The sequence below is a fragment of the Crotalus tigris genome, unplaced genomic scaffold, assembly GCF_016545835.1.
Source record: "Crotalus tigris isolate CLP2741 ecotype Arizona unplaced genomic scaffold, ASM1654583v1 scf7180000017744.3724543626:3957646, whole genome shotgun sequence".
In the NCBI taxonomy this organism is placed as follows: Eukaryota; Metazoa; Chordata; class Lepidosauria; order Squamata; family Viperidae; genus Crotalus; species Crotalus tigris.
This window is the reverse complement of record NW_024096611.1, coordinates 1,954,734-1,976,628: the sequence shown is the minus strand read 5'-3', so window position 1 is coordinate 1,976,628 and position 21,895 is coordinate 1,954,734. Positions and strand designations below refer to the sequence as shown.

Genomic DNA, 21,895 nt, shown 5'->3' with positions numbered 1-21,895 from the left:
GTACTTTCTTTTGCCAATTTTAAATTTATTTCTGGTTAGGGATGACCTCTGATCCTGATGGTTTCAGAAAAGAGAGCCAAAATTATCCTTGTCTTCTTTCTGCTTGCCATGCAGGATTTTGCATACTTTGCTCATATTCCATCTCAAACTCCTTTTTACTAGGCAAGACATTCTAGGCTTTTCTCATGAGGAAGGTATTCAAGCTCTCTGATAGTTTTGGTTGCCTATTTCTTTTGGGTTTTTTTCAGCTATTACATCCTTTTCCAAATATAGTCAACAGAACTGTACAAAGTATTTTATTATTAGACAAAAAGTCTAATGGACTTTTTGTGTAAACATGAAAAAATGAATTTGTGATCTATGGTTTTGATGATTAGAAAAGATAGATTATAGAAAGAAGAAGAAAATTATGTAACTTTGGAGAAAAAGGTTAAAATATATTTGTACACATAATTGCTGTGAAGACTATTGGAAGCCACTTCATCTTTTTAGTTTCTTTTCTATTTTTCTTCAAGTTCTTTCTTTCTTGTTGCCTTTTCTTTTCTTTTTTATATTATTTCTTGTTAGTTTTTAATCTTCTATAAACATTTTGTTAAAAAATACACACACATACAGTATGTACATAGTATTCCATAGGTGATATTATTAATAGATTTACTGTATATCTTGTCTTTATTCTGAACAACTCAAGATATGTTCTGCCTCCTATTTTTTTCCATAGCTGTTATGGGATGGCATGGATTGAGACCAAGTCACCCAGTCACCTTCCATGCATAAAGGAGGATGAGGGGGGTCACAATCTCCTGATTTCTAATTTTAAACCATATACTGTCCAATATGGAATTAAAGAGTTAATGAAATAGTGATGATTTTCTAAACTGTGGTCCTTGTCATACTTGCTGACTTCCAAATCTAAATGGATGGAGTGATATGAGATGTGGAAATTATTAAACCTGTTAAAAGCACTTCATATTTATTTAATGTGGATATAGCAGGAGATAAAGGAATATGATGGATAAACATTTATATTTGCTGACTCAATCTAAATTATTGGCAGCAATACAAACACCATATATTGTTATCTTTTATAAAGACAGAGACACTAAGGCAGGGGAATATAAATCATAGCAAATGTTAGATAAATATTTGTGATTAATTTAATTCCCAATTCTCTCCTTTCTTCTTATTACATGAAGAAATACAATTCCCTTTTATAAATAATTTTCCCATCATTTCTGCGATTTGGATTATACTATTCAGGATAATTTTAATCTGTGAAAATGTATTTTGACTTTTCTTTCAGTTAACATGACTTCAATCAGGGATATGACTAAATCTGCATTCATTTTATATGCTGTCTGTTTCTTCATAAATTCTGATGGAAAAGCTGTGATGTAAGTATATAACTAAGCTATATCTTTTATGGGAAAGTGACAAATGTTGAGGAGCAACAAAAACAAAGTTTAATCTCTGGTGTTTAGTTGCAGTATAGTTAGTGCTATTTTTCACCTTTAAAGCCTTTTAAGGTGTAGCATTGGACATCATGTTGCTAGAATCAAATCTGCTTGTCCAGTCCTAACACCCAATGTCTTTGCTAAAATGCCTTTCTTATGAAAAGGTGGAACAGTAGGGTGAGCAGAACGGTATCTCCATCAGAACCCCCAAGCTCTTAAACAGGTTCCCTCAGAGCACACATGTCAAACACAAGGCCCGGGGGCCGGATGCGGCCTGCAAAGTGGTTTCATGTGGCCCGTGAAGCCATCCTGGAAACAGTGAGGGAACGGCCTTGGCCCTGGTCCAGGCCGGCTGGGAGCCAATTTTGTGGTGGCCATCTATGCTGAAACGCATTCAGTCTTAGCTCCACAAGGCCGTCTGGAAACAGCAAGGAAACAGCCCCTGCCGTATTGGCCCCGCCCCCTGGGTGCATACTGGGGAAGTCTCACCCTTTGTGAGGAATGAAGAAATGGACCATGCCTTGGCACTTGCCCTGGTCCCACCCACTTCTGCCAGAGACCCTCAGATCTGTCCCACTCCTGCCCAGGCCCCGACAGGCACCCTTGACGCGAACAATGTAGAGCTGGCCATGCCCATCCAGTAGGCCACACCCACTCTCACCACACCCATCCAGCCCCCCCCCCAAGGGCAACTGCAATACTGATGCAGCCCTCAATGAAATTGAGTTTGACACCCCTGCCTTAGAGGTACCCTGGACTGCCCTTTTATATTCCATAAGCCACTTCAAAGTATTCATTAAACTTATGTTCAGGTCAAAGTATTTATATGTGCTGCCCCTGTGCATGAAAATATATTGTTCTTTTTTATTTGCTATTGTTTCTGCGTTGCTTTGTGTTCACTGGTCATGGGAAATGGGAAATAATATAAATATTATAAATAAATAGTATTCAGAGTCCCACAGTGACCCATCGGATACACTGTGAAAGATCATGTAGAAATGAAAATTCTGTCTTCTGTTATTTCTCTCTAGCAGCTAGCATTTTAAGTATGCTGAGATAACAGAATTGCCATTTTTGGAGTGATTTTTCTCAGAAATCTTTTCCATTCTGTTAAGATCTGAATAGATCACTTCTGCCACCAAACCTATCAGTTTTCCAAATGCCCTCTCCCCTAAATTACACTGGATCACAATTATTGTGACTATGCAGAATTAAAGTTCTAGCGCTAGCCTCTTTGCTACTCCAAGAGGTTATTGCCTTCTCTCCTCTTTCATTACAGGAAGAGGTCTGTAAGTGAAGTACAGATAATGCATGACTTGGGGGAACATCTACATTCAGCAGACCGGCAAAACTGGCTCCTTGAGAAACTGCAAACTGTGCATCATGAACCTGAGGCTATTGAAGAAACTAAGCCCCGAGAAGCGAGGAGTTGGAGACTGCGTCCTGATCATGTGAAGCCGAAGATGCAAAAGAAACCAAAGGATTGGAACAAAGGTTATAAAGATACCACCTTCAAAACCAAGCTGCAGTGAAAGTATCATAGCTTTTCTTTCCAATTCAGTAGTAATGAGCAATTAGGGAATTTTATTATTTATTATTTATAAAACAAGGATGTCTAAGAGGATATCTGCATAATGTCACCTGTTGAAAAGTGGATGTACTTATTTTGTGCATTTTTTTCCCATTGCCTATTGTCAGTGGATCCCATGTCTTACACTGTTTCTTCAGTTGTCCCTGTAGCTTACAAGATGAATTGTGAGATCACATTGAGTAATCTACATTACTAACTATTGGGGTTTCCAAAGGCTAAATGAGAAAGGCCTTTTCCTGGTGATATGTTTTTTTTATTGATTTGGATGCTTCATTTCCAGATTTAGCACATTAACATATCACACTAACAAAGGAATGCATTGATCCTGATAATTCTATTTAGGTTACTTTCCAGAAGATGACAATGCAAGAAAGATATGCAGTAGCAACAACTGGGGCCTTGTCCTTGGAGAATCATGCCTTAATCATTTTTTAAAATCCTAACACAATGAAAATAATTTAAGGGTTAGGTTCAAATGCCTATTTTATCTCAAGGGAACATGTTATTTCATAACATTGAAACCTGAAACACCACTTGGATATGGAGGAACATGCAGTTGTACATGCATATCTCTTCATACTTTTACAATATATAGCTATTTCAACAATGGCATGATTGGATAGTAGCCCCTAATCATTCAAACAACCAATTGCACAACCCTATAAAAGAACTTTCAAGTTACATGAATCTGAAGTGAATCTGAAATTTTGGTAATTTATGTAGAAACCTATTTTGAAGTTGTGAATCTACACGTAATTTTTTGGTCACAGAATTTAGTGGAACTAACAGTATGGATAATAAAGATGGTATGGATGGGCTCAAGCACACAAGGAGCCATAAAACACACTAGTCACTGCATTTATTCCAGATGAACTAGGCTAGCTTTTTAAAATATGAGTATTATACTCTCTATTGATTTACCCAATATGGTCTCTATATTCCTTTCTCTTAGATTTTCATTTCAGACATTCTGCAAAAGTTGGTTAATAAATAATAAATAATATAAAATATGTTCACCATTTTAGTCTAGAAGTGAATAATCTGATAATCATTTTACTGCATCTGCAACTGATGTTCTGGCTTCTTAAAAGCCTCTGGCAAAGTTTTTAACTGAGTCAGAATATTCTATTGTACTTTAAGTGACTTGATCTGACAACAAGGAATTGTAATAATGACCCTTGAATCTGCAGAAATCTACATCGCATTCAGTAGTATTCCATGGGAACAGGGTTCAGATGTGACATATTGTGTGTTTATGGAAGCAAGACTTTAAAAATGCACCTTTTATTTATTCTTTTGTTGTATGTTCACATCTACTTTACACAAATTCAATTTAGTTCCTTTATAACTGTATCTTGCTAATGCCTTATCAAATAAATGGACCAAAAGCTGTTGGACAGTAGTAGTTAAAAAGCACAACTCTTCAGCATTTCTGTCATTATTTGTATAGATTTTTCTTCTAATACAAAACAATGAAATAATTTAGCTGAATTCACTAACAAAGAACATATTGCTATTTGCCTGACACACTGAAGCACCAACAATCCAGGATTTGGCTAAGATGCTCTTTAAATATGGCTTGTTATTTAATGATTTGATGTATGTAAGAGTTTCCAGCTTTGCAGACCGGCAGGGTGGGGGGTGGGATGGTTCCACATATTGACAAGTGGGTGCCGCTCCATTTGCATGAGTGGTGTGCATACATGCCTATCGCTTGTACCAATGGTGCACGCACACCCATTGCTTGCACAAGTGGGGATAAACACGCATGTGAGTGGGCTTGCCTACTGCTTCCGCGGCCCGGTTCCAAATAGCTCACGGCCCAGGGGTTGGGGACCACTGGTGTATGCAAACCTAGAAAATTGGATTCAGTGAAACAATATTAACCACGAGTATGCATGGTATATGAATATAGTCACCATGCTGTTCAAACTTGAAATAGCTGCCATTTTGGTCTCCATTTATCCAAATTCAGTGATGTATAACAACCTTTATAGCATTTAGCAAAAAAAGATCTAATGTGGGAGTGTTTAACATTGGAACATCAGGGAGCTAAAAAAAAAACCGTTAAATGTGTCAAGGGGTGGACTGTAGGGTGTGCTATGCAAACACAACTGTAGAAAGATCTATCATAGGTAGTCCTTGTATAATCACAATTGCCCTGGAGTTTCCATTGCTAAGGGAGGTGGTCATAAAACAGATCATGTGACAATATCTCTTAGCAACAGCAATCCTAGCACTCCCTTTTGTCATCGTAACTCCAGCATGGGTTGTTAAGCAGGAAATGAAGGAGCCCCAGGTAAGGAGTTGAGCTGATGCAGGAGATGGGGAGGCTACAAACAGGCAATGCACTATTTGGGGGGGGGGGTTGCAGTACAACACAAACTCATGGAGGCCAGGAAAAGATGGTGCGGGATGATTGTGTGTATGTGTGTGACTACAAGGTGGCAAGAGAAAGAATATGCTAGGGCTGAGGGGCTTCTTGGCTCACCATTTACAGCCCAGCCATGCAGCATAAATCTGCTGTGTCTCCAGAAAGGACCAAAAATGTAGCATAAAGCTGCCACACCCAGGAAATGCCAAGTGTGGCACAAAGCTGACGTGCTCTGGGAAGTGCCAAGAGCATGGTGCAAAGCTTTGGCCAAAAAGTGTTACCCAACCCATCGATTCTCACTATCTCACACTCCCAGCTAATCTCTGCCATCTGCTTCCTCCCACTGCTGACCTCCCTCCCACTTGCTTTCCCAGCGTCTTTATGAGGCAGTTGCCAGTCAAGGGAGGCCATCTTCCCCTGGTCTAGCACACTCTTTGGAAAAAGGCAGACGCCACATCCTTGCAATACTTCCGAAGACCTCAGAAACTTTCCAAAGGCTTTCAAAAGCATTGCACAGATGGGATGCACTAGTATTTGGAGAATGGCAGGGACAATTTGAAGAATGGTGCCAGCACTGCCTTGCAGTAAGAGGATGATGCCATAGGTCAGCTAGGTGTAGCAAGGTTTGGGGTTTGAGGTGGCATTTCTCAGTGGCAGCAGCAATGCTGGTGCTGAAATAGAGGTCTAGGGGCATTAACACCTGGCTGGTCCCAAGCCTCTATTTCAATCCCTCTGCTGCCAAATGCTATGTATGATAGTCAAAAGAACACAGAATGGTGCAGATACGTGATAGAGGGGATCTGGAGAGTCCATGTGGTTGTAAGGATGGGTGGGCAGTCAAGCACACTAATTTTGATCACTTCACTGTGGTGAGTACCGCAATGGTTGTATCTTTGTGGACCAGTCATAACTCACTTTTTTCCAGCATCATAGTAACTTTGAATAGTCACTGAATGAATGTTTGTAAATTAAAGGATACCAGTACAATATAAAACAGAGGTCCCCAACCTTTTGGGCACCAGGGACTGGCTCCGTGGAGATAAGTTTTTCCACGGACTGGAGAGTGCGGGATTTTGTGTGCTGCCTGCATCTCACGGATGAGGCTTTGCTTGTTTGTGTGGCCCGATTGCTGGCATCCCGCAGCCCGGTACTGGTCCACGGACCAGGGATTGGGGAGCCCTGGTATAAAACACAATGACCAGAAATACTTATATCTTACAATTCACGCCACTAGAGGGAGCTCTGAAAGCTTTAAAAAATAAAGTATCACTCTCGGATATTTTATTTCTACTTCGGCAAGTACATCAAATGGCTGGACGTAAAGGAAAGTAGCTGGCTTAATCTGAAGGAAACTGGTCAGCAGCAATACAGTGGAAAAATCTGTGTATAAAAAAACGGTACTTCCTTTCTCTTTAAGAATTGCAAATTCAATCACAAATTTAGATTCAAAGTTGGCCAAACTGTTTCTAAACAGAATTATATTAATTTATGAATGTACTACATTTATGGACAAATTTTCTACTGAAGAATACAAGACAGTTTCTATTTGAAAAGAAGGATTGGGTTCATGGAATACGCAATGTTGAAATGGAGTTATCTGGCTTGTTTGTGGCTGTGTTTGTATAAAGCCCGCTCTCAGGTAACCCCGAGTACAGGTAGTCTCAAATTAGAACCACAATTGAGCCCAACATTTCTGTTGCTAAGCGAGACAGTTGATAAATAAGTTTTGCCTCATTTTACCACCTTTCTTGCCACAGTTACATGAATCACTGCAGTTGTTTAGTAACACAGTGGCTAAGTGACTCTGGCTTCCCCATTGACTTTGCTTGTCAAATGGTCACAAATGGTGATCACATGACCCTGGGACACTAATCTGTCATAAATGAGTCAGTTGCCAAGTGACTGAATTTTGATCACATGATCATGGGGATGCTGCAACAGTTGTGTGAAAAAACTTTTAGTGCCATTGTAACTTTGAATGGTCACTAAACAAACTGCTATAAGTCAAGGACTACCTGTACATCACATTCATTTGTACAAAGTGTTAATTTAACATTTTTCTAGAGCCTCTGAATACAGAGACACGGGTTAAAGCAACTCTATCTCCTCTCTTCCGTCCTCCATGAGTGTGCTAGTAGTTAGTGAAACAGTCCAGAAAGCCTTGTAGTTTCGATGTAGTAGCTCCAACCTGATAAGGGCCCTTGGCTTTGTATCATTTTGTAGATTTTGAAAAACGAAACAAAACAAAAAGGACAGCCTGACAAGCTTCAAAAATACAAGATAGCTGCTCCCAAAATAGCTATTGTAGCCCTTGGATATTTCACGGATATTATATATTTCAATATAATTCACCAAATATGCTTTAACCATTTCATTTAAAGGTTCAGAATGTTATCTGAATCTAGAAATTTAATTTCTGGATCAGGCTGCAAACACCCCCAAACAATCCCAGATTGTTAATTATCTAATGGAGTGATGCCTTGCTCTATAAGTTCACTACTGAGGTTTAACTCTTTTGCTTGGTCTTGAAACCTAAAGATTGGAACAGGGTTGCCTGAGGCACTCTACTGTGGTTTTCCTTTAAATTTTAACAGCATTAGGGTAAAATTGAGGACAGAAGCAAACAGTTCCTTCTTAATATGCCTGACTCTGACCAGAGTTCATGAATTTCAAGTCTTTTAAACCATTTTTTTTAAAAATGATTTACGGACTAGGAACTATTGTAGCTGCAAAGGCATGTGAAATACCACACAACTTACCTACACATAACTTATGAAAGCAATATTAAACAATATAAAACTCTTGGTTGCTTACTTGCAGACATTACATTACCTCACTAGGTTAACATCATAAGGGCTAATGAATGTGGGTTTGCTCTGTTTATATACAGCTGTTTGCCTTAACAGAGTAGGTGTGTGTGTTTGTGTTTTCTATTTGTTTGTCTTGTGTTAACAATCAATTGATAACAATCAAACAGAAAACTATTCTAATCCAGTAACCACCAAGGAGAAAAGCACATCCCCACCAACACTGGCAGAGCAAGCTATTGTATTTAAACAGGGAGCAAACCCACACTCACTCCCACTGACCTGACTTAATCCGATAATGAAATACTTGCAAGCACACAAGCTCAGAGAGAATAAAGGACTCCATAGTTCAACCCTAAACTACATAGAATCTCTTCCACCGGAATAACACAATATATCTGGATCTGCAAAACAAATTAGGTAGTTTCCTATCTTTAGCCCAGTGACCCATATTATCACACGGATATTAGGCGTGCTTGGTAAATGGCCTTCTGAATTTTTGCTCTCCTTTCCAGCCAAGCACTAATATCCCCATGCCCGGCCACAAAGAAGCTCAATGGATTCAGTGATTAAGTGCGGGATTATAACCTGTAATCTGAACCAATGTCCAGGGAACTTGAGGTGGTTTCTTTCTAAACAGACACTAAACAGAATGAGAGTTTCTCAATAAAGGCAGCGCGGACTCCTTTCCTCGTTAAGATGGCCAAGCCACCCTCTGCCGCAGGTTCTTTAATTTGAATGTCACAACTGCGCAGATTGGTTTCCTTTTTTTTCTACCGTTGTATTTTATCAACTACCTCTGGTATAGATTCTAGTTTGGAAGAAGCTATGACGATTTGGGTTTAAACCGCTGGGGAGCTGAACGTGCCTTTTATCCACCAGAGAAGGAACAGCGCTGAAATAGCAGGCCAGGCCGTTCAACCCGAGTCACAGCTCGGGGGGGGGGGGTCCTTGAGGACCGGTTCCTTGCGTTTAAGTGCCAGAAGGAGGGGACGCCGCCGCTGCTGTTGCTGCTCCTGGAAGGAACGTGAGGACGAGGGCAGCGAGAAGAAACAGGCCGTTGCCGCGCGACCACAAACTCGCCCTCCGGCGACTTGATCCGAGTCGCGGGCTGTCGAGCCCGCAGAGATCAGCTGATTTCCCCGGGGGAAAAATTCGATCCGGTTTCTCCCCTGACTGACTTCCCCTTTCTGGTCGAACTATCGCGAGCGTTCGGACGTCAGACTAGAGGAGTCTGCTTCTCGCGGGAGCCGAGCGGACGGTTGGCTGGGCCTAGCCATTGTACTTGTAGCTGTGGCGGTACTAGTTGTAAGTTGGTGCCGAGGGAGTGGGAGTCGTTTGAGCCCCGACGGTCGGGCGCGGCAGGTGAGGCGGAGAAGCACGGTTGGGGGGTGGGGGTGGAGGTGGCACACCGCTAATTGCCTGTTGATAAGAAGAATCGGCGGGATGTTGGGTTCGGGAAGCCTCCCTTGAGGGTGGAGACCGAGGCGGTGGCCGTCGCCTTCGGTCCTTTTGCCCGTAAAAGGGAAGACTTGAGTAGCAAGGGAGACTCGAGACCCCTGAAAGATGGACGCCGGGGGTGTCTGGGTGGTGGACTCGTGATACAGGGGTCGGTTTTTTTTTTTTTTTAAATTAAGTCAGCTTTATTGATGACGTGGGGTAGGGAACCGAAGGAGGATATTTGGCAGTGGGTTTCTTTCTTTCGCTAACATCCCGGACGTGTGTGTCGTGCGTATGTGTTTCAGTTAGATGGGAAGCTCGCTAGAGAAGCAGAAGAGCCCAATTGTCCCAGTTTTGGAAACTGCCTATCTGGGGACTTCTGGTAGTTTTAAGGGCAGTCGACACCAACAGGTTGGACAGACGGTGAAGGTAGGGCTTCTTCGACCGGAGATCTCAGGAGGAGGAGTAATACTTGGGAGAGTTTTTGTAGGTTGCCAGCTGGGCTGTGAGGATGCCGGTTGGATGGCCTTGTGGGTAATTAATTGTGTCGTCCTGGTGTGCTAACTAGAACGGCTTGGCAGGTACCGGGTGCGACATAGACAAGCGTGGGAAGGATGACGGTGTGTGGGATGGTTTTGAGGGAGACATTGCTAATGGCAGTTGGAGGCTGGGCACTGCTTTTCTAGGAGGCGATGGGCAGAGGGAGATGAGGTGAGTGGTTTCCGTTGCGGCAAACAAGCTGTTCCCGAGGAAGAAAAATAGGTAATTTGACGCCGAGGATGAAGATTTCCTGTTCGCCTCCACGCATGTGGTAATCGGCATTGGGCTTTTGGTGGGCTTGTGTGCGTGGCAGTTTCTGCGAAAATTGCCTTGTCATGGCCTCACTCGTTCTGTTTTGCGCAATTCTGTAGTGTAGGGCTATCGTTTGTGCTTTTTCTTGCTTTTAGAGCTAATGAAGTGGTGATCCTGTTTAAAAAAAACATATTTGGGAGACGGCGGCATGTCATGTTTTGCCAAAAGCTCTTACTATGCTATATTGTTTCCACACTTGGAAATGCTGCATTGTATTTAGATAGTTGCAGTGTGAATCGAACAAAAAAAACAGTTTGCCTTTGTGAACATCTCTTTGGTGGTGAATGTGGGGAACATTTTGTTTTGGGAGTTAGGATGGCTGCTTTGAGTTAATACCAACAGTTGGTATCCAGAGAGAAGATTTTCAATATGCTTAATCTTTACCTTCATAAGTTGTATATTAATAGTATGAAAGGGAAATTTCTCACATTGCCTCAGTTTCATTCTTAAGGCCAGTAGCCCTGGAAAAGTGGTTATGGAATACTAAAAGTCGGTGACTGGAAGCTTCTCCTATTCAAATTCTATTAATGTAGAATCACTAGAGTGCTGAGCAATGCTTTAAATATATTATTTAAAATATTAACATTTAAATTAATAGAGAATTAAAATTGTTACTCAAGGGTCACAAAATACATGACAACCTGGAATAATAACAATGTCATTATAAAGTACTGGATTTTTTATAGTAATATGGATTACATAATTTGTGACTCTTATTATACTCGCAAAGTCCCAGTTAAGATAAACTGATGTTCTCTCTTTCATTAGACAATACTTCCTAGTGGAGAGTCAGATATCTGTTTTTTTGACACCATCTACATCTTTATAAAGCTTTTAACTAATATAACTCTTTTAGATTAAAAAATAGTCCTTTGGCTGGTATTGTCTAACAAAAGTTGCCTATTAGTCATTTATTTTCATAGTACAACTGACTTATGAACATACAAGCTTTTTATTCCTCTTTAGGAAAACTGGGTTTTCTTGAATTAGTAATTCTTTAAAAAAAATCAGTATTTTTATTTTACTATTCCAGAGATTCAGATTAATCATTAAAATTGTACAGTGTAAAATATATAGGATTACTGTTCATGAGCTAATACACAAAATTGTTTTTTAAAATACTTGGGTACTCATGTTTTAATATGCAATTCTTTGTCTTCTGAATTATAATTTACTTATAAAATGTTGTACAATTTCATTGTAATCATGTAGAAAAAATCCTGATAATTTTGTTCATTTGCTACTAATAAAAACTTCCTTTGAAGTCTGTCAATGATTTAGATATTTGTGGCCATTGCACTACTATAATATCCTATTCTATTTCATACCTCTATCTTATTTTGGGTCATGTTTAATGTAATTTTGTACAAATTTAAACCACACACGGAGTTGCTTAATAGCAAGAGGGGCATCATATAAATTTAATAAATAAAAAGTAATTCATATCTGATAACATCTTAGTTACAATACTATAATAGACATTTGCTGCCTAAGGTAAGATCACCTAATTTCTGATGTGGCTTTATCCTTATTTGCCTTTAATTTGTATTATTGATTTTTTTGTTTTATTTGGTAATGTGCATTCCTAATTCTTAGATAGCCAGAACTACTCCTCTGAATGATCACTTGATCAATTGTAATAGTATTTTATAGAATATGTATCTAATCAGTTAAAACAGTCTTTTTATTCATCTGCAAAACATATTAAAATGCAGTTTGAGAAGAGTAAAACAGTCTCCTTTCTCAGAGCCATGATATTTGGCCCTATGTTTGTATACATTTCCCTTAATCAGTAGACCTATTGGTATTGCCCTTATTTGATCTAAAACAGTGGTTCTCAACCTTTCTAATGCCGTGACCCCATAATACAGTTCCCCATATTGTGGTGACCCCCAAGTGGGCGTGGCCACCAATAAGGGAGTAGGACAGCTAGGGAAAAGGGGAAAAAATGGCGGACAGCGTGGTTTGGCGACCCCCATGAAATGGTCATTCGACCCCAAATGGGGTCCCGACCCACAGGTTGAGAACCACTGATCTAAAATATATACATTTGAAGTTATGTTAGGCTTGTTTGTTAATAGGCCTATATGCCTGAGTTTTGATTGGATTACTCTGGCATTTCATCTAAGCAGGAGACACATCTGGGCAGTTGGACAAATTTAGAAACAAAGCACTATATAGCACCAACTCACTATTAATATTTTCTAAGACTGCCTTTTGAGCCTATGAAATATCTAGGAGCGCATTCTACGAAATAAAGGTAATGTTAAAATCTGCTGCTTCGCTTAACAGCATGGCAACCTTCCTAATTTATTTATTTATTTTTTTAAAAAATAGAATGGTGTCAGAAGTGCCAGGTGTCAAAGGCAGTCTTTACAAGAATACTTGTACATAGCTGCCATGTTTGGAGTCTATAAAACCCTCCACTGAGAAATGTTTTCAAGGATATTGTTTTCAATGGAAAAGACCAATAATATGGCCATTTGGCTGTTAATGGAACAAGGCATGTTTCTCATGCAGACATGGTTTCTGTCAAATAGTTGTGATGAATGAGTATAATTTTATGTATCTGCTTAGATTTTTCAAAATCCTAGCTAGATTCTCTGTAATAAAATAGAATGGGCTCTTTGATTTTGAACTAATTATAGCTTATTTTAAAAACATGGTTTTTGCACCATGACTTAGTGCATTTGATATGGAACTATAGTTAATGCAAATAAAGCCTTGTTTAGGGTTGGGTGAATTCAGATAGAAATAAATTTTAAACCAATGTATTCCATTTATAGCCTCTGCTTGTAATGATCAGATTATGTTATTAATTTTGGATTATATTTACTAAAAACATGTTTTGTATAAATCATTAAATTATTTTTAAAATAAGGTTTTTAACAATATTGAATGGAATTTCATTTTAATTACTGGTATATATCTGGATATTCAAAAATGCGTAAAAACAATTATAGATCAACATATTAGAAACTCAAGTGGTATATTAGTATAGACTTGCGTTTCTGAAAGGTTGTCTCTGGTCTTTTTCCATGTGATGGTTCATTTGAAAACCACCTGTATGTGCATAGATTTGTGGAACTGGAAGATAGAATATTGTTATAAGTTTTGGCTAAAACAACATGCCCAAAATTTTGATAATCTAATTAATCAAATAATTATAGCAGTTGTATCATTGCAAAATTTCCACAAAGGCAGCTTCCACTGTACACAAAGACACTATCAGTTTTTATTGAATGGATCACCAGTTAAATGGTTGTGATAATTATTCAGGCAACAATACCCCATCTCTAATAGGATGCCAATTTGTATTTATTTAATAAATACCCATAATCTATCTTGTTTATACACATAGTCCAGCTTTACCCAATTAGGGACATTATCTTCCCGCACATAGAAAGTTACATTATTAAGAGAAGGATATGTTTGATGCTTCATGTTGCTTCTCTTTTCCTTTAACTTACATGAGTTCCAGCCTTTTAGCAAGAAATGAATAAGACTTACCACAGGTATGTGCTCATGTTCTACAGTAATATGTTATACATTGTTGGTTAAGGGTGGTGAAACATGCTGACTTCTCTGTCCTTATTGTGTCTGCAATTTTTAGTGGTTTTGTTTAGATTAGCTTACTCCCTTTAGAGGAATAGTGGAACTGATGCTTCAACTGGCAATTGTGACACTTTTGCCAAATAATTCAAGGATAAAATTGCTTATATTAATTTTAAGCTTGAAGCTTCTTTAACAGATTTTGATGTGACAATATGTGAGATAATATTTTATAACGTTATCTGAGATTAGTTTGAACTTTGGGAAACTTGAGGGCTCTCTCTAGTGCAGGGGTAAGCAACCTTGGCTCTTTTATGATTCGGGGACTTCAACTCCCAGAATTCCTGAGCCAGTTATGCTGGCTCAGGAATTATGGGAGTTGAAGTCCCCGAGTCATAAAAGAGCCAAGGTTGCCTACCCTTGCTCTAGTGTGAAAGGGGTACATATGATCAGGCACAATGCCCTTCCTGGTTCCTTCTAGCCTTGAATAGATATGCCAGTGGCTGGATCCAAGAGATGGCTAATGCTTCTTTTTGAGAAAACATGATCCTGCCTGTCTTGAAAAAGGTGGTGATTTAAAGAAACTCCTATGTTAGAGAAAATCTGATCTAGCTTTGTTGGAGAATTGTTGCCCTATTTCCAACTTCTCTTTTTTGGTGTGGGTATTTCTTGTTCAGAAAGGGAGGCATTGAGGATTCAGGTATAAAGGACCTTTATGAAATTCTTTTCAATCCAGATTCTCCCAGGAGTTTTTCTTACTATCATGTTATCCTACTGGACTGCCTTTGAGGTAAAGGGTGGAAGGTACCTTTCTGCAAAAGTTCTTCTGTTTTTGGGTGGTTTCAGCTGGTACTAGTGGGTAAGAAACTGTCAGGGTGGCTGTAGCTCCAACACATATATATGAAGCTATTGAGAGAAGTCAAATATTTCTTTGGTCCAAGGTATCTTGAGTCCACTAATGGTAGTCAACTTTTCATTGGTGCTCCGAGCCTAGCTGGAAACATTTCCAGCAAGTCTAACCCAGTTTGTGGAGTTGTGATGGGTATAAACAAGCTTAGATTTAATCTCAACATGATGTATTTCTATTTTTCTAGAAACAACATGGTTTCATGGCTGCAGTACTAGCTGCAGTGTTATGTCTGTAAGTTGCTCATGTAACAATGGTTTCCATTCTTCTTCCCATGCACAATTCTGTTTATGTCCCACTCCAGAGATTCTAGTAACATTTATGCAAAATGAGGTGCACAGAAGAGAAATAGGGGTAGACCTCATGTCCTCTTTTCTTTGGGAGCGGACATGATACTATTTATCTTGAAAAGGTGGTGGTTGAACAAGCTTATATTGAAGAAAGTCTGATCTGACTGCCTTTGTTTAGAGACCTTTTGCAGTTATGTTGGTGATGAAAAAACAAATTTGCAACCACTATTTGTGTTTATGAGCTTTGTTGGTCTGCAAAGCAAAAGGAAAGCTAAAATAGAATAATAAAAGCATGATGCTTCACTTTGCAGTCACTTCATTTAACAACCAAATTGCTGGCTCTTAATTGTGGCTGCTAAATGAGGACTGCCTGTATGGCAGGTGGTATTCTAGAAGGTGCAATTCAATAAAACTATATATATATTCAAAATATTTTCAGCATTTGTGAATGCTAAATACACAGAATGTTTTCATTTAGTTTATGATTCACATTTTTCAACTTTCTGCGGAATTTCATCCTGATTGAGAGGTCATTTGCTATTGTTTCCTTGTGTATTTGTAGCTGTTTCTAGATTTTTTAAAAATCTTCAATCTGAATTTGGATTCTGGATATCTAGTTACATATAATAGAAGTAAGTGAATGTGATAATGCTTTTCTTTGAACATGCAAATGATAATGGGTAGAGTTTCATGTGAGAGGCTTTGGAATCCATTCCTCCCTTAGCCTTTAACTGAAATTGTTTTAACATCTTCTAGCTCTGTGCCTTCAAATGACATTAAGTAGATTGTCTCCTGTGGCCTGCTGACAGGTGAGAAAGATGATTTGCAGCCCCTAACCTATGGTGGTAGAACCTGTCCATCCCTGTCATGTGAGCAGATGTGGCCTTTTAATTTGCCAGCCATATTTGCCTTATGCCTTTTGCATATTGAGCTATGTCCCTTCATTTTTTTAGCATTCCTTGAAAGAACTGTTTTATTCTCCAGTACAGGAGATGGATAATCCATGGATGGGTTTTCTCTGTCTGCCTGCTCTTGAGACTTTTCTCTGTCTGCCTGCTCTTGAGACCAAGTAGCCAAAGCTTGACACGCCCCCACTTCCTGTGGAGTCCATTCTTAACGAGGACGAATTGGCTGATGATTGACGAGGTATTGGCTCTCAGCTCCCTACTAGCGGCCTGCTGGCCTTGGGGTGGGTGTGGATTATCCATCTCCGTACTGAGAAAAGGTGTTCAGGTAAGACCAACGCCCCTTCTCCAGTACAGGAGATGGATAATCCATGGATGGGACGTACCAAAGCCTCACTGTCCCAAGGGGTGGGAAACAGATAAGGCCGGTAGATTGATCTCTGAGACAACTTGCTGGAGGACCCTCCTACCAAAGGAGGCATCCGCCGATGCAAAGCGGTCTATCTTGTAGTGTCGTATAAACGGGGAAGGCGAGGACCATGTCGCGGCCCTGCAAACTTCCTCGATTGACGCCTGGGTAGCCCATGCCGCCGAAGTTGCAGCGCTTCGGGTGGAATGGGCTGTGAGATGACTTGGGGGCGGCAGGGATGATACATTGTAAGCTTCTGCGATACAGCTTCGGATCCACCTTCCAATGGTGCCCGCGGAAACTTTCCGCCCCAAGGTGCCCGCTTGGAAGGACACAAATAGGGCCTCCGATTTGCGGAAGGGTTCTGTACGCTTTATATAACGCCGCAAGGCTCTGCGGACGTCCAATGTATGCCACTGCCGCTCCCGGTCATGTGTTGGATTTGGACAGAAGTTTGGGAGAATTACTTCCTGTGTCCTGTGAAAGAGTGAATTCACCTTCGGTATGAAGGCAGGATCTAACCTAAGGACCACCCTGTCCTTGTGGAAAATGCATAGGTCGTTTCTGACTGACAGTGCGGCCAGTTCCGAAATTCGTCTGGCCGATGTGATGGCAATCAGGAACGCCACCTTTAGCGACAGGTGTCGCAAGGAAACGGTCGCCAATGGTTCAAATGGTGACCGAGTGAGTGCGTGAAGGACTCGCGGTAGTTCCCAGGACGGGTACCTGTGAATTACTGGAGGTCTGGTGTTATAGGCGCCCTTGATAAAGGCGCGGATCCTGGGGTGGTGAGCTAAGGGAACCGAATCCGTGCAGGTGAGGAGGGTGGACAAGGCCGCCACTTGCCTGCGGATGGTCGCGGGGGCGAGGCCTCTGTCTAGTCCCTCCAAGAGGTAATCTACTATCTGAGGGATGTAGAGTTTGTGTAAGTCAAACTGCCATTCCCTGCACCAAAGGCAACATTTTTTCCAAGTGGAGTCATAAATGCGGTTTGTTGCCGGACGGCGTGAAGCTTGAATTATGGTAATGGCCCCAGGAGAGAATAGTTCCTGTGCCATTATCTGGCGCTCAAGTGCCAGGCGATCAGTTGTAACCATTGGGGTTCCGGGTGACTGATGGTTCCCTGGTGTAGGGACACTTGATGAGGGGGAATGTTCCATGGGGGCGACTGAGACAGGTTCATCAGGTCGGCGAACCACGGTCTCTGTGGCCAATATGGTGCTACTAGGATCACTTCTGCCCGCTCCTGAATCAGCTTTCGGATGACCGCCGGTATGAGTGGTAGTGGGGGAAAGGCATAAAGCAGACCCTGAGGCCACTGAGTTCTCAGAGCGTCCGTCCCCTCTGCTCGCGGGTTGAAGTAACGAGAGTAAAATCTGGGGAGCTGGGCATTGTCTGATGATGCGAACAGATCGAGGATCGGGTACCCGAACTTGCGGGAGATGTCTAGGAACAAGTTCGGGTGTAGCCCCCACTCCGAAGGGTCCACTGTGGTGCGGCTTAGGAAGTCCGCTTGCTGGTTGTTGACCCCCGATATGTGTTCCGCTTTTAGTGACTTCAGATTGGGCTCTACCCAGCTGAATAGGAGTCGTGACTCTGTCATCAGGGTTTTTGATCTGGTCCCCCCCTGCCGATTGATGTGCGCCTTGGCTGCTACGTTGTCTGTTAGGACTAGAACGTGGTGGCCTCTGATTCTGTCTTTGAATTGTTGCAAGGCTAGGTGGATAGCCCTGAGTTCTAGCCAGTTGATGTTGTTTCTCAGATCCGTGGCGGACCAACGTCCCTGTACAAACTGGGAGTCCAGATGGGCTCCCCAACCATACAGACTGGCGTCTGTAGTGATGGTAACTCTGACTGGTTCCTTGAAGGGTGACCCCTTGGTCACGGCCCGAGAGCACCACCAGCGTAGCGCCCTGCGGATTTGTGCCGTGACCCTGACTAGGTGGTTGGATGCGCTGGTGTTCTGCCGTTGGTACGGGAGCAGAAACCACTGTAGTTCCCGTAGGTGGAGCCTGGCCCAGGGTACAATGGCTATGGCCGATACCATCTTGCCCAATAATTGGGAAAGTGTTAGCATCGGAACTGAACGTTGCCTGTGAACCCAGCGAGCCAGTTCCCTGATGCCGGCCACCCGGTCTTGGGAGAGATAGACCATACAGTTGGTTGTGTCTATCATGGCCCCCAGATGCAGCAGCCTGGACGAGGGAACTGTCTGGCTCTTCTGAAAGTTTACTGAGAATCCGTGTAATTGGAGGACGCGAATGACGGTCCTTACGTCCGCCTGAGCTGTCTGTAGGGATGTTGCTTGGATTAGTATGTCGTCTAGGTAACATTGGACGCGTATTGGGATTTTTCTCAGTTTGGCGGCTACCGCTGCTAGTATCTTGGTAAATACCCTGGGTGCCGAAGATAGACCGAAGGGGAGAGCTCTGTATTGGAAGTGTTTTCCCCCGTAACAGAAACGTAGGAACCGGCGGTGGTTTGGGTGGATGGGGATGTGAAGGTAGGCTTCCGTGAGGTCTATCGATGCCAGGAAGTCTCCTTCTCTGATGCTTCCCAGGATGGACTGAAGGGATTGCATCTTGAATTTTTTGTATGTGATGTAGCGGTTGAGGTTTTTTAGGTCCAGGATTGCCCTCCATCCTCCTGAAGTCTTTGGAACCACAAAGAGGATGGAGTAAAATCCTCTGCCTCTGTATTCCGCTGGGACCGGTTCTATTGCTTGAATGTCCAACAGGTGTTGGATGGCCTCCTGCATGAGTTTGCGTTTGGTGGGGTTCCTGGAGACCGAGCAGTTGATGAGTCGGTCTGGGGGTGTGACCAGGAACTCCAGGGACAGCCCGGACTGGATGGTTTGTAGTACCCAGTTGTCCGTGGAGGTCTGCTCCCACTGGTGGAAGAAGTGAGCTAGTCTTCCTCCAATGGGTAGGTCTATGTAGGAGTCATTTTGTCTTCCGGTACGGACGACCCGTTCCACGAAAGGGTCGTCTCGACTGGTTTTGTTGTCTGGGCTGGAACCCCGGTCTGTCGTAGGGGCGGCCGTACGGTTTGTTCTGCCTGGGAGTGAATGGCTTGGGTGCCTGACTGATAGGCGTGGTTGTCGGTTGACGAAAGGACTGCCTACGAAAGTAAGGTGTGGTACGTTTGTCTGACCTTTTGTTCAAGTGTGCCATGACCTTCCGCTTGTCTTTGTTCTCTACAAGATAGGGGTCCAAGGCCTCCCCAAACAGACCGTTGCTTGAGTAAGGGGCGGTCGCTAGCCGCCACTTAGCCTTGGTGTCAGCTTGCCAGTGTTTTAGCCATAGCATTCTCCTGGCAATTATGTTGGATGCTATGGATCTGGATGAAAAAATGGCCGATTGGAACGTTGCGTCTGCAGCGTATTCCGTGGCTGCTACCATCTTAGCCAGGTCCTGGTGTGTTCGTATGTCCTCCATAGGAACTATGGTTTGTAGTTGTTGCAACCAGATGAGGGTGGCCCGGACAAAAAAGGAGGCCGAGGTGGCTGCTTTGATGGCCCATGCCGCTGTCTGGTGGGTTTTGCGAAAGGCTTGTTCCCACTTTTTGTCATCTGCCTTAAGGGCCTCCACTAGGTCCCCAGCCATGGCTGTCTGGGAGACCAAGGGGGTCCAGGCTTCATCTACTTTAGGAATTTCTAAGGCCTCATTGAGGTCTGTGGCAGTGCTGTATAATTTTTTGTCCGTACCACTCACTGATGGGAAGGAAGCGGGAGAGTCCCATGGCTTCTTGATCCCTTTCAGGAAAATGGCGGGGCAAGGTATATGGTGTTGCGTTGTCACCTTTTCTACGAATACGGGTCTGGATGTGGTGGCCGGTGTCGCTTGCGGCTGAGAAAACTGATCCGTCCCCATGTCCGCAATGGCTGTGGCCTTGCGTAGTATCGTGAGGAAGCGGTTGGGATTAAATAATCCCCCTGAGGGGGGCTCAGGGGGAAGTTCCTCATCCTCTGACATAGAGATCCCAGGTTGATCCTCCTCTTGTGGTGAAGAATAACCACTCATGGAGGACTGGGCCGGGGAGACGGGTTCCTGAATGCCTGAGGACTCTGAGGGGAGTTCCGAGTGTGGCATGGCTGAGATGGAGGGCCCCTGGTCGTGGTGGGCGGAGCGCTGTGCTAGGGCTCGGTCCACCACTTTGGTTAATAGGGCCTCTAGCCGTCCATCTGCCCAGATGTCCCCTATGTCATTACCTTTGGGTGTGGTGACCGCAGGTGGAGAGTTGGACTCAGTGGTTGTGCCTGCCGCCGTGGTTGTTTGTTGGGCTGATGTAGATGGCGGGTCCAGTGGTTGCGGTGTTCCTGGAATGGACCACGCGCTCTGGGTTGATGTGGATGGACCCAATGGTAATTCCATCTCGGTGGCCGCCATTTGAACCAATTCCAATTGGGCCTGCCTCTGCGCTCTGGAGAACTCCTTCTCCAGGGCCTGGTGCCTACGGCTGGCTTGCTTTTCCGCCAACTTGGAGGGCCTCTTGAGCGAGTGTTTTGTCTTCGCTTTGCACTTGCCTGCCGCCTTCTGGTCAGAAGGTGTGTTGCAGCCGTAATTGGGAGGTGGAGGGGTCGTGCTCATGGATTGAGGCAACGAGGGTCCCTCCATTCCGCTTGAGCAGTCCCAGAAAAACTGAGAAGACGCTCAGGCAGGCAAGTATTGGCGGGAGCGAAATTGGAACAAGTACCAGGACTGTTCCCCTGATCACCCGACCACAACAAAAATATTCTCTCTGGGCTAAGGTCACGGTAGCTGAGGGAGGTACCGAAGGCACGTTTGGAACCACTCCTTGGGTTCCGCCCGGAGGCCTTAGGTGACCAGGCAACGTGCACCAGTAGAAAAAGGAAAAGGGAGGCAAAAAATATCAGTGGCGACCTCAAAAGGGTCTGTAGGCCTGACTTAATACACAGCAGGTATCAAATGGCGGTCACCTAGAGCGGAATTTATTCTTATTAATACTATTACTATTATACTAATAATAGGAACAACAATAATAGTAAAATAATAATAATAATAACAACAACAACAATAATGGTGATGATGATAATATTGTGTGTTCTGTCTTTAGGCCTGTTGGCCCTGCAGTCGCTTAATTTTTAGCTTTAAAAAAAAATTTTTTTTAATTATTATTATTATTATTTTTAAAATTTATGTATCTATTTTTATTATTATTATATTTTGTCCTATTATTATATGTGTGTATCGGGGGTGGAGCGCTGGTTGTGTGCTCCTATTCCGCCTCTATCAGTGATTCCAGATATGATGTAGAGCTTCCTTAAGCTTGGTTTGCCTTTCTCTGGCAAGAG

At 42.6% G+C, this 21,895-nt stretch overlaps 2 protein-coding genes across 6 annotated transcripts in view; both read left to right on the top strand.

The window, feature by feature from the left end:
* The first annotated feature begins 681 nt into the window (after positions 1-681).
* On the top strand, positions 682-4,458 carry PTH (parathyroid hormone). The gene is made up of 2 exons (XM_039340368.1): positions 682-1,394; positions 2,734-4,458. The coding sequence occupies exons 1-2, from the start codon at positions 1,309-1,311 to the stop codon at positions 2,984-2,986; spliced, it is 339 nt and encodes a 112-aa protein (XP_039196302.1). The 5' UTR covers positions 682-1,308; the 3' UTR covers positions 2,987-4,458.
* Positions 4,459-9,295: 4,837 nt separating this feature from the next.
* BTBD10 (BTB domain containing 10) overlaps positions 9,296-21,895 on the top strand; it is a 34,421-nt gene continuing 21,821 nt past the window's right edge. The window contains exons 1-2 of one of the 5 annotated variants that reach the window (XM_039340358.1): positions 9,296-9,591; positions 9,972-10,095. Coding sequence is in view for 1 of the 5 variants with exons in the window: in XM_039340356.1 (XP_039196290.1) it covers positions 10,373-10,377 (5 nt within the window). In the remaining 4 variants the exon portion in view is untranslated. Of the gene's footprint in view, positions 9,592-9,715; positions 9,836-9,971; positions 10,096-10,186; positions 10,378-21,895 lie in introns of those variants that run through there. The other 4 variants (XM_039340359.1, XM_039340357.1, XM_039340360.1 and 1 more) reach the window with 4 other exon arrangements.